The following is a 12,014-nucleotide window of genomic DNA, read 5'->3' as shown; positions in this document are numbered from 1 at the left end:
CGGGGGCAGGCAACAATGCAGGTATCAAGCACGCACCAGAAAGCTTTGTGGCAGTACACAGTGGTCAGCCTATCATCAGCATTACAGAGTGCCCATTACAGCCCTCCAAACAGATGCACTACTATAGCCCTGGTTTGTGCACAGAATATGGGAAACTGGTGCACGTACAGAACAACACACTGCTATCAAGAAAAAGTGTCTTTACGACGAGACTCGTAAATAAGGCGATGTGCTCCTCAACTTTCTAGCTTGCACATGTTTCAAGGAATTCATAATTAATATAGAAAAATTAACTGCGTGCGTCAACGGACGCACCAAAGGGGCTGTTTTATATGCAAATCATGGTCTTCGCGTGAAGGCATGCGGGAAAATAAAATGAGCAAGGCCCAGCTTAGTTTCGCGAACCGTCTACACGAGATGTGCTACAGCTCCTATCTGTTGACGCTTTTTGAAGGGAGCGCATAGAAAAGCTGGATGGCACCTCCTAGCACCACTACCTGCTCTCACCCTGCTGATGACCGCCAGTGACTTGCGTACGGCAGGTAAACAATCCCGGGCGAATCACGTGAGGATTCCAAGTTGTGCCCTTGCGTGCGCCGGTGACTGCCCTTCGTCGCTTTTGCTTAGCGCGTCTGCTAATCGGCCTCCGCATATGCCGGCTGCTCGAAAGAACGTCACCAGCGCTGATAAAAACGGGGTGGCCCTCAAGGCTCGATTGTTTTCCGGCTTCACTACCACTCATCAAATGAGTCCACTTTTATCGACACACGTCGCACCTGTTGAGAATCGTCTACAAACCGCCCCTGGCTGCCAATCCGTTGGCTGCTAGCACGTAAACCAGCAGTGGGCAGTGGGCAGGTTTCTTCGCGCCTGCCCGCCTTGCAGGGAAGCCGAGAGCGAAAGCACCGACAGAACACCCTAAATGGACTGCCGCCAAACTCGCGGGCGGTTGACAAGAGCTGCGCTCATTTGCAGAGATAAAGCGGACCTGAGGAATGTCTACACTAGCATGCAGGGTAGAGTGAAACCAGGCACTTACTGGGCTTTCCGTAGGCCGCTATAGTATTAACTAGCTGTCCGCAAGAGGGTTCCTACAGTCTGCGTGCATCACTTAGAGCTGCGTAGCCGTAGTGAGCCGAGTTCTCCGACGAGCTCCCGATTCGCAGCAAAAGCCCTCCGACGGTCCATGCGTGCCTGCCACTGGCCGATGCGGAACCGCCGAGGGTCCGAATAGGCAACACCGTCGTTATGCAGACACAGCGACGATATCCTCCCGCAGCGCTATTACAGAAATGACCCCGTGGCATACGTTGCGCTAGCATCAAGCGCTGGTTTAAAATAAGCAGCACACGGTATTTCGGAACACCAGACACATACCACCAGCACCGACGGCGCCATTGAACGCGACCGCCACAGTTTGCAACAACCCATGCAAGTCCAAGCGAGAATGCCAGCAAGTTCAGTAAAATTGCTCTCTCTAATAAACGCTAGGGGCGCTAGTTACTTTTTAACAATAAATGATCTCCACTAGGGGAGCTGGATGCCGCCAGGGTATAGTGCCTAGAATATACTGGCTAGTGTGTCGACCGCGGCCTCTCGGGTGGCACCGGGAGCAATGAATGCCGGCGGCCGCCGCGAGGAGCGCTGCAGAGCGGGTGGGTGCGTGCGGGGAGCGCTCCTACCGCGCTCGCTCTGCAACTGCTGCAAGGGGCCTGCTCAATTTTTTGCTTTCATTAAGCCATATGATGTGGGCGTGCGCCCAATCCACACCTTTAGTGAATTGCAAGGAGTCATGGGAGGTTTTGCTACGCAGCCAGGACCTCCAAGAACAAAAAGAGACCATCAGGTATGCCTTCGAAGCCGCCCGGTCCCAAGGGATCTCGGCCGTCTGACAAGGACGGGATGGCGAGGCCGCCGTCCTGATTATCTGATATAATAAAGTTTGTCTAAGCCTAAGGTGTAACAGACCAAAGCTTTCAGCCGTCACGGATGCATCTGACTACAAGTTTCAGGGTTTGTTTTGAGTATTTGACAAGAGGCAAAGTATTTGACGGTTGTATCTTGCGAAAGCTTGAACGAAGTTCGGCGCGCAACTGAGCTTCAAACATCCGTGCTCACAAAGGAAACACGGGATTTGTATTCTAGCTACGATTGCATAATGGTCTCTTTTTTGATACAAAAACAACTTGAAATGCTGCAGTTATATTGGCTTGCATTTATGCGTTCTCTGTGAACAACGCAGGCAAAAAAGTTGCGCAACACTCGTTTTTATTTACAAGGAACAACAAACGCAGGGAAATGGCAGAATTGCATGGTGACTGGGAGAATTTACTGGCAGCGGCGCTGTTGAAGCAACTTTTGCAGTTTAAGCAACTTTTGGTAAATGACGGTCTCTGTGCACCATCATTTTGCGATCCACCGGCGTTTGCTGGCTGCTTCACGACCAAAATGTGTGGAGCACTTTTCAATCACAGGAGCTCCGTTGTCGGCACCAGATCCTTCCGCGTCCACCGATTCGGCACTCTAAACAGCTAAACACAACTCGGAGGCTTCCGACGGGACCCGCCTGTGGCGCTTAAATTTGCTGGAGGCTCTTGCTCGCACAAATTCCTATTTTTTCTCTTCGCTGGAAGGTGTTTCGGATAATCCGTAAAAATTGTAGGTACGGCGTCGGGTTTCAAACGCGGTTTATCGCGGTGGAGCTCACTCCGTTTACGGTGACACTGAACGTGCGCTCGTTACAGGTGCTCTCAAAATGTGTTTTGTTGTGTTGGGTTTAATGGCACATATGCAGCTAAGGCCATCATGCGCCAAACACAAGGTATAGGAACTGTTTTCTGTGAGATTTAATAAAAATGTGGAAGCTCTCAGTGGTGTAAAGGGCCAAAAATTAGCTACCTTGTAATATTGGGGAAAACGAGATTTAGGAATGACTAATGGTAAAAGCTTTAAAAAGGTCAGGTAGCCTCAGCGGCCATCCTTGGCTGGGCAAGGATGCCGAGGATCCCGACCAATCAAATAAAAGCCTCAGCCTTTTCCTCACGAATGAGGAAGTGACTGAGGGACATCATGTGAAGCTATAGGTCATGATTTATATTTAGTTGAGAAAACCTGCTTCAGTTAAAAACTTAAAAACACAAGATATGTGCTCTCAAAATGTTTGTTGCAAACCACAGCAGTTGGCGTTAATCTTCTGTCTTTCCTTCTGATGTTTTTCTCCCATTCTGCAAGCTGTAGATGGTGCAGTAAACATAGAAACGCGCTCTTTGTTCGAGCGGTAACCGCTTTTGCACAGCGGCACAAAGCAAGTCTTTTCCTTGCCCTGCTGCTTTGGCTTCGACATCTCTCTGTGCCGTTTATAGGCAGGCAAGGGAAAACAACAATCCACGACTCACTCCATGAATTGACAACAGTGTAAACGACACGCTGAACGGCATGCTGAACGACACGGTGAACACACACGCACGGATACACGATCGCACACAACGCTCGCACAGAACCCCGATGCCATCCGAACGAAACTGCTAGGAGTACGGAATGGCTCGCATGTGCGAGGGCCTACGCAGAACAACAAACGCTGTACCTCGCTGAACAGAAAAGACGTGCACAAGCGGGTTAAATCACGCACGTGTTGACCAACCGCTTGCCTGCTGCCTTCCGAAGCAAAAAAGGAGCGCTGGCCGCGTCGTCTGCTGCGGCAGCACCCTCCCGACAAGCAGCGCCCTCTGTCGCCGTCGGTGGGCATTCATTGCAAACGGCGCCACCCTCTCCCATAGCGCAGCGCGGGCGGTCGTCACACTAGCCAGTATATTCTAGGCACTATAGCCAGGGCTGTGGCATGTTGCAAGTTGCGCGTCCGCGCCGAGGGTGCCGCCACGGTCGAAACGATTGCAGCGATCCTGGTATCGGCGGTAAACGCGGCTGCAGTTAAGCCTAATAAAAGTAAAATTTTTCGACCACTATCAATAATAAAAATGTGCTTATGAACTAAATTATAACCAGCCATAGGTATTAAAAATAAGATATCACAGAAATTAGTTGCGAAGATGACGACGCGGGTAACGCGGCAGCAGACGACAAGCAGACGACGCACGGTCAGCCGCGCAAGAGAAAACCACAGAAAACGGCGACTTCGGCGACGTTCGCACTGCACTGCTGCACCAGCGTCACTGCAGAGTCATGTCGCATATGTATTGTTGCGCGAAGTGGTGCAGCACATCCGGCAAGAGCGGAGAGCATCTCTTCAGTGTTCCTGTCGACCAAAGGTATTTATGAATTCACGACCTAGCGCACCCCTCTTTGCGTAACAAGTTTACAAAACCGTTAGTCACCTGTGCGCCTTTCTGACCGCCCTTGAGCGCTACAATTTGAAATTGCCAATGGAACAGAACGAATTTTCCCTGTACGGTTTACTGCAGCGGCTTTGTTTTTTTGCGAAATGAGTTTGATAAGGACGTTTAAGGGACATTAAAGCAAATTTAAGGGACGGTGCTGTAGCTCGAGATGGCCCAACGGTCAGTTGCCTCTCATAAGCGTGGGGCGATTTGCTACCTTGCTTTTCTCATTCGCATTTGTGTGTTTGCGTGTGCTCACTGCCTGACTTGTCTCGCTAACTTTAATCCCTCTTAGATTTTGGTGCCCTCAAAGTCTATTTTGTATATGTTTATTCTAACTGCTGCACCGCAACGTCGACAGCGGAGCAATTTTAATGTTCATTCCGGTTCAGTTTTTTTACGATGTTTAGCGCTTACATATTATTACGTGCGTGGTTTCTGCAGCAGCGATGCGCGCGTCGCACCTAAAATTATCGAGCTGGCCTGACTAACACCAGTAGTTTGGAACACCGCGCTGAAAGTCGATTCCTATCCCCTAACATATCTCTTATCTCATGCGTGGTCCTTGACTGCTTTCGGATAAGTTCGCCTAGTTCGTGTTTCCTTTCCGTGCGTCGTTTCCGGCGGATGGTTGAAGGCAATGTAGCTTTGGGATATCCACGGGAGAGGCAGCGCCTTTTGCACGGAAAGAGGAAAGGGGGAGGAGGGGGGAAGCATCTTTTTTTTTCTTAGGTACCCGTCTTCGAGGCAGCGCGTTTTGCATGGTGGGGATGGGGAAGGGGGGGGGGGGGGGGGGCATTTTTTTTTACTTTTTGGGGACCCAACTTTCTTGCCTCCCCCCCCCCCCCCCCCCCCTCACTTTTTTTGAAAGAGCAGTGTTTCCTATTATTGTTTTGGACAGTGAAAGCACAAGGTGAAAAACTATGCCTACTGGTTCATTGACCAGCTGTTGTCAATCTGTAGAGTAGCAAGCCGATTATTCTTTCGGTTAACCTCCCTGCCTTTCCTCTTCTACATCCTCCTCCTGTTCTCAATCTAGACTTCAAACTTCTGAGAAAGCTGCTTTCTGCCACAGCATTGTTGGCATAGCTACATTGGCGTGGGTTCCATGCAGGAATAAAAAAAAAATGGATCATGGGTGGTGGTCAGCCTGCAAATGTCTGGAGAAAAGTGCGAGTTATAATTTCTATGGTAAGATTCGGCTTCAGTCTGCTGTGCAGCTCTGCCTCCATTCCCATCCGCTGCGTAAAATTATGCCGCTCCCAAAAAGTACTTAAACATAAAAGTAGTTTTTGCTACCTAAGCGAAAAACAGATCACAAAATGAAATCGTACCCTCAAGGATTTTAAGGATTGTGGCTTGTTTACTACAACCAGACATAAAAAAAATTATTATTTGGCTGTTTTTTTCAGATTTTCACCTTGGCTCAAATATGCCAACAGGGCAGACCTTCTTCACAATCAAAAGGAGAACATACACAGGACCTACAGGCTCTGCTCAAAACACTTCACGAGGGATTGCTTCACTAGTGATGCCCGCACAAGGTTGACGCGTGGAGCAATCCCTTCCGTGAAGGTGCAAGAGCCTCGCCTGAGGTCCTTGGTCCACCCGGGTAAGCAAAATTCCTGTCACAGTAAATTCTTCTCAAGCTTGATCCTTCAATATATCTTCTGTCTCTTTTTATCGCAGATTTCTATGAGGAAGGTGGTGCGGCACAAGGTGAGGCACTTTCTTCAGAAAAATTCATCCTGTAAATCTAAGATAAAAGGAAAGCGGGGCCAACTGCAAGCGTAACTTGCCGAGCACAAAACTTTCCTACTTCAATGTCCTGTCGCCATTGCTTCAGTTACATCAGTCTGCAGTGATGTACCACGCTGTAGCTTAAATTTCTCTAAACTATAGAGACAGGAGCTGGACAATGCACCCCTGCAGCAGTTTGGAAAGCTATTCTTACAGCTTGGTATTTATATTCTTGTCAATAATATTTGCTGCTCATTGGAATGAATCAAGGGCAAAGTGCGGGAATTCACTGAGACAATTGTGGTAAATTCTAATAGTAATGTGGCAGTTTGGGCTTGCTGGTAGCATGACATACAAAATAGCACAACAGCACACAGAGCCAAGTACAAATAAACACAAACACACAAGCACTAACTGCGAGCAGTTTATTGTGAACCACAAGGTGGTAAATATACATTTAGTGGCCACATATTGCACAAACATTCGAGGTGAACATTTTAGTGGTTTCTTAGACAAACTAATTCTTTGAGATATAGGCCACCAGGTTGTTTAACGATGCACATGTCACTTAAGCTATCTGATTTCTGCCTGAATGATTTCGCGAGTAAGTTTGCAAGCATTAATAGTGGTGACACTGCATTGTTCAAAAAAAAGTTTTTATTTATTTGAAATACTGCGGACCATGCATGATCCTAGCAGGAGGGGCACATTCAAACATTTTTCAATACAAGAAATGACAAGCATATGCATAGAGAAAAAAAAATAATAATAATAAGTCAGACAATCAATCAGAATTGAATATATAAACAGGCAAAAACAAACAAAACTCACGAAATAAAGAGATGACGTTCCAACTCTGATACAAAATTTCTGGACTTTGCATTTGCATTTCTGCAATGCACACCATGCATTTACGGCCTCGTGGTTTCCAATGAACTGTTTAACGCTTGTGTGTTTTCTTTCTTGCCCCTGTGTGCTGTAGCACTATTTTGTATGTTGCGGTATATTCATCTGGCAAAATGTTCTTTTATAATTGAATTTCTTACAAACTTGCAAAACCCCTTTCAGCCCAATTTAGGATCAGACAAACTGAGAGGAAGATAAACCGTTGCGAATAGAACACCACTGCTAGACTGTGTATTGAGCAGAAGCTGCTGCTATGCAGAGCTTGACCGGTTATCTGTTTTTTTCCTTCTTCCCATAGGTATCGGTTCCGCTGCAGCATTGCAGTCCGCTGGTGCACCAGTGGAAATCTTGCTTGACCACGGTAAGTCTTCCTGCGTTCTTACATAGGAAAGCATCCCTACGCATTCACTACACTAGTTGGTTTGTTTTCCTTGGAAGTAACTTTGTGGTACCTCTATTTCAGACTACTGTCTTACACCACTGACATATGCGTCAGGGACATCCATTGCCGCAGATTCCGTCGTCCATGGCACAGGTAAGTGCAATAAGCGGGGATCTGTTTTACATAAATGCTCGAGGTGAAGAAATTTCCATTTGGTTGAGGCTAATACTGCAATCGCGCATTACTTCTTAGTGAAGATTTATAACATGCGCAATCCTCACGTAAGGTATTGAGAGCTATGTCTTCACACAGCAAAATACGCGTATACTTTACTAATTGATGTGTTTAAATTGGGAGCAACTAAGTATAGTGCTTTAATTGCAGGCTACCAGCACACCACCGGTTCCCCGCAGTTTACTGCTGCTGAGACTAGCACTCCTCCCCTCCCTGGCGACGAAGGTGTGTATAGTGAACTGTTACAGCAGTGACAATGTACGAAAATTGAAAAGTTAACTGCACCACTATTGCTACAGCATTGCACATAGCTTAACACTATGCAGTTATATCAGTGCACAGTAATGTCGCGGGTGTTCAATAATTAGCTGCGTCACACATCGCGCTACACTACCACTTCGAACGCCACAAATTCTTTTGAAAGAGAAGAAATAAGTTTTAACTTTATGCTTACCACGTAGTATTTCATATCTTTTTCTGTGAGACTATGTTTGAAGGCATTGTTTACGTGGTGGACATCTCTGTTTTCTGTAGAGCATTTTATATATACGTTACTTTTTTGTTCAGCTCAATGAACACGTTGAATACCCTTCTCAGGCAGACGTCGTGAAACTTGCTTCACTAGCTTGTTGCTCATCATTCAGATATATGCTTTAAATCTAGCCTAAGAAAGTGAACCTGAGTAGTAAAATACCTGATTTCAATCGTTTGTGGTCGCTGAGTTTTTCTTTCTTTGACAGGCGCTACCCAGACCGCTACCTTCAGAGAGCCCACACCAGCACCACGGGAATCAATTGATTATGGTAGGTTCTCCAAGAAAGCATGAGAATTTATTGCAAAATACAACCTCCCATCTACATTGCAAACTATGGACCAGTAACCTTGATAGTTTCATAGTGGGCATTGACGGGCCCATAATAGTGGGTAAGTTGTGCTTGACCGCAAAAAAATATGTTTATATTCCTGGATTTTTTCATTTGCCTAAGTCAAGTATTCCATGAAAAATGTACACATTTTTCAGGCACTGTTGGGTAAATACCCAAGCTGTGTAATGTTGTCAAAACAAAACATGCAGTTACAAGCCTACATTTAGCGGCTTTGTTCTCAAAGTTGTTAATTTACTGATAGAACAACATGTATAGAGCACTCGTGATGCCAACTGCATCATAGCAGTGTTTACATGAATGTGACTAGTCTCAACTTTCTGGTGTATTGTACGAGGGAAATGCATCAGGACAGCATACATATTGTGGTAAGCGAAAGAGCTACTACTGGGGCTAGTTGGAAATGCATCCTTGTGGGTATAAGGAAGTGCCAGCAAAAATACAAAGGGACGAACATATGAGTGCTTCGTCCTGTGTGTGTGTCCCTCTCTGCATTTTGCTAGCACTCACCTATACCCAGCCAGACGAGGATAGATCAAGAAGGGAAAGCAGAGTGCAGCAGTGAATGGAAACAGGTGACGTGTAGCCAGTTGGATTGCCTCCCAACACCTGCACTGGACAGAGCACTTCCCAGCGGAAGATAAAAGCAGCCTACGCAGAAAGTGCGTGCGGCTTGACCCTCCGCAGCCTGCACTGGACATGTCGCCACTAGACTTGATGTGGTGCATGTAAATGATGGCGCAACAGCTGAGCGAGAGACACAAGGAAGCATATAATGCACCATGGTAACATTTCTGTAAATATTGCTTATGTATCCTCGAAAATTCCCTCAGACAACTGTTAATAGGAAAGCCATACTTTGTAAGGGCTGTTGGTTTCTTTCATTATTTCATGAAATTTTGCATGCTCTGTGTTCAAATTCTTTTTTGCCAACTGTATTTTCTGTGGTTGGGAATTTGTGGTCCTTTGACAGGAAAATTCTCAGACCATTAAAGGATAAAATTCTCTATGAATGGTCATTTCTGTCCCAAGAACAGTATAAGTCATGCCTCGTTAATAGAGACACTTTGGTTTCGCATAAAGGGTTCCATAAAGTGGACCAGTGTTTGAGGCACATGATAGTGCTTCTTGGCGTTGTTGAAGTATCTGCTACTACGACTGTTCGGATCCAAGGACCCTGTGCTCACTCGTCTGAAGCAGCTGAATGTGGTTTTCAATGCAGCATACAGAATTTTGTTGTCACAGGCACTCGTGCAATGCAGCAAATGGTCAGGCATGTTGACCAGGCACCTAGCCGCTGTAAAGCATGAAACCATAGACACATAGAAAGGCCATTACAACGACATTTGCTCATTCGCTGCCTTCTGCCGGGTTTCTGCACTTAAATCATAAGCGGTAGAAGAACAGGTAGAGGCATAAGGACTTTGTTCTCGTTGCTGTCCATATTAAAGGAACAAAAACACATGGATACCAATGGGCTCCATACATTTTTAACCTGTCTGTTGTCTGCGCAGTGAGTTTCCATAAAGCAACGCGTAAATGTAGTGGAAAAGTTTGGTCACCAGTAAAGCTGTCTATATCAGAGCGGTCATATTAATGGGGCACGACTGCATTCATCGATTCGCACAAAAAACGACATGGCACTGTGTGGTGGGCAATTAGTAGCCCTATGACTGCACCCTAATCGTGACTTTGTGTGGGATATAGGTTTCTCTATGAGGCTCACAAAAAATATTTCTTTGCTTTCTTCTATGTTTTTTTCAGCTGAAGCTGGTCCTAGCGGCCTGAGTAGTACCACAGAGGTCAGCGCTGCACGGCCAGAGGTGACGCCAGTGCCAGAAACACCAAAAAGGAGAAGTAAAAAACGCACAACTGCGTACAGCCCTCGCACAAAAAGGCGCTTCGAGAAATTGCATTCTCGAAGCGACAGGTACCGTAAAGCTCTGGGCAGGATCACAAAAAGGCACCAATCAAGCCGAATAACGCAGCAGGAGGCTTTGAAGAAGCTTGAACCGCATTTGCCACAAGACCTTTTTGAATTGGTTAAAGCTCAAATCAGGCTCTATTCTTTTCCAAAATCCAAAAAGCATTGGTCAAGACAAATGAAACAATTCGCTCTCAATTTGTTCTTTCATTCTCCAAAAGCTTATCGATTCCTCAGAGAAATGCTGCATTTGCCACATGTGAGGATGCTGAGGCGCTGGCTGGCAGACATCCCAATGACACCTGGTATTATTCCAGGTGCCATGGATGCAATAGAATCAATTACAAAAGATTGGCCACTACAAGACAAAGCATGCTGTCTTTTATTCGATGAAATATCCTTGAAAAAAAATTTGATGTATGATCAATCCAAAGACATTGTAATTGGCTTCACAGATGATGGGAGTACCAGGACTTCTTGTGTGGCAAACACAGCTCTTGTTGTGGCTGTGTCTGGCATATCAAGAAGTTGGATGCAGCCAGTAGCCTTTGCAGCGTCCCACAATGCAACTTCTGCCCTTGCAATGCGCAAGCTGCTATTAGATTTAATTCAGCAGCTTGAAAGAAAAGGTCTTCTGGTGAAAGCGGTCATCTGTGATCAAGGGTCGAACAATGTCAGCCTGTCAAAAATGCTCATCCATTCTATCCGTGAGCCATATTTCATTGTCAACAACCGCAAAATATACTTCATGTTTGACACCCCACACTTAATCAAATGCACAAGGAATAATTTGCGAACACATAAGCTCACAATTGGCTCTGAGGTTGTTGACTGGACATACATCAAAACCCTTTACCAAAAAACTCGTAGCATAGATCAGGCCTCTACCACACCGACTGAACATCTCAAAAGCAGATTGGCAAAAAAACTAAAAGACCAACACATCTACAGGATGCCCTTTACTGACATGAGAGTTAAGTATGCCACACAAGTGTTCAGCGAATCTGTGTCTGTGGCACTCCTCACTCTCATCGCCATTCAGGAGCTTCCTGTAGATGCCAAATTTACAGCAGAGTTTACGGAAAGGATGGATAAGCTTTTTGACTGCCTGAATAGTTCGGCCCTGAAAAAGCAGGACGACAAGTTACGGTACGCAATGGCTGAGGGCTCAGAGCACCATGTCTTTCTTGAGTCGTGCATAGAATGGATCGCTCAGTGGCATTTTGGTAGTCCTCTGGACAAGCAACCTCACACCATCAAAGGTTGGCAGATCACAATCAAAGCCTTGCTTCTGCTGTGGACAGATCTAAAAGAAGATTTCGATTTCACTCATCTTTTCACTCGTCGATTGCAGCAAGATCCCTTGGAAAATTTTTTTGCAACAATTCGTCAAAAACATGGCTGCAATGAGACACCTAATGTGTACCAATTCGTGTCTGCTCTAAAACATATTTGGATTGGCAAACTCTTTAAACTATCTCAAGGAAACTGCGAAGTGACAACAAATGCGTTCCTCACCAATTTGGGGAGTGTTCCTGCATTATTGTCATCAAGCAGCACTCCAACCACAAACCACAGCAGGCAGCAAGGCTCAGATTCATCTGACGTGC

General features: G+C 46.0%; 3 protein-coding genes across 10 annotated transcripts in view; 2 read left to right on the top strand and 1 right to left on the bottom strand.

The window, feature by feature from the left end:
- LOC149339966 (dipeptidyl peptidase 9) overlaps positions 1-1,474 on the bottom strand; it is a 45,976-nt gene extending 44,502 nt beyond the window's left edge. For 2 of the 8 annotated variants that reach the window (XM_089548690.1, XM_089548687.1), the window contains exon 1: positions 508-990. In XM_089548690.1, the coding sequence (XP_089404816.1) occupies positions 508-742 (235 nt within the window). In that variant the 5' untranslated portion in view covers positions 743-990. Of the gene's footprint in view, positions 1-507; positions 997-1,039 lie in introns of those variants that run through there. The other 6 variants (XM_089548693.1, XM_089548692.1, XM_089548686.1 and 3 more) reach the window with 6 other exon arrangements.
- Positions 1-12,014, top strand: part of YL-1 (Vacuolar protein sorting-associated protein YL-1) — a 102,846-nt gene that overhangs the window by 74,052 nt on the left and 16,780 nt on the right. The gene's annotated exons all lie outside the window — the stretch shown is intronic.
- On the top strand, positions 3,822-8,684 carry LOC149339965 (uncharacterized). The gene is made up of 7 exons (XM_089548685.1): positions 3,822-4,265; positions 5,747-5,946; positions 6,024-6,053; positions 7,279-7,341; positions 7,444-7,515; positions 7,747-7,821; positions 8,337-8,684. The coding sequence occupies exons 1-7, from the start codon at positions 4,180-4,182 to the stop codon at positions 8,420-8,422; spliced, it is 612 nt and encodes a 203-aa protein (XP_089404811.1). The 5' UTR covers positions 3,822-4,179; the 3' UTR covers positions 8,423-8,684.

This window comes from Amblyomma mixtum, chromosome 6, assembly GCF_055824585.1.
Source record: "Amblyomma mixtum isolate Tamu chromosome 6, ASM5582458v1, whole genome shotgun sequence".
NCBI classification, from domain to species: domain Eukaryota; kingdom Metazoa; phylum Arthropoda; class Arachnida; order Ixodida; family Ixodidae; genus Amblyomma; species Amblyomma mixtum.
The sequence above is the reverse complement of the archived record's forward strand: the minus strand, read 5'-3'. Positions and strand labels throughout refer to the sequence as shown.

Coding starts and splice junctions, on each gene's coding strand:
- LOC149339965 (XM_089548685.1), top strand. CDS start 4,180: ATGTCGCATATGTATTGTTGCGCGAAGTGGTGCAGCACATCCGGCAAG. Junction 4,266..5,746: donor AGTGTTCCTGTCGACCAAAG/GTATTTATGAAT, acceptor TGTTTTTTTCAG/ATTTTCACCTTGGCTCAAAT. Junction 7,822..8,336: donor TCCCCTCCCTGGCGACGAAG/GTGTGTATAGTG, acceptor TTTCTTTGACAG/GCGCTACCCAGACCGCTACC.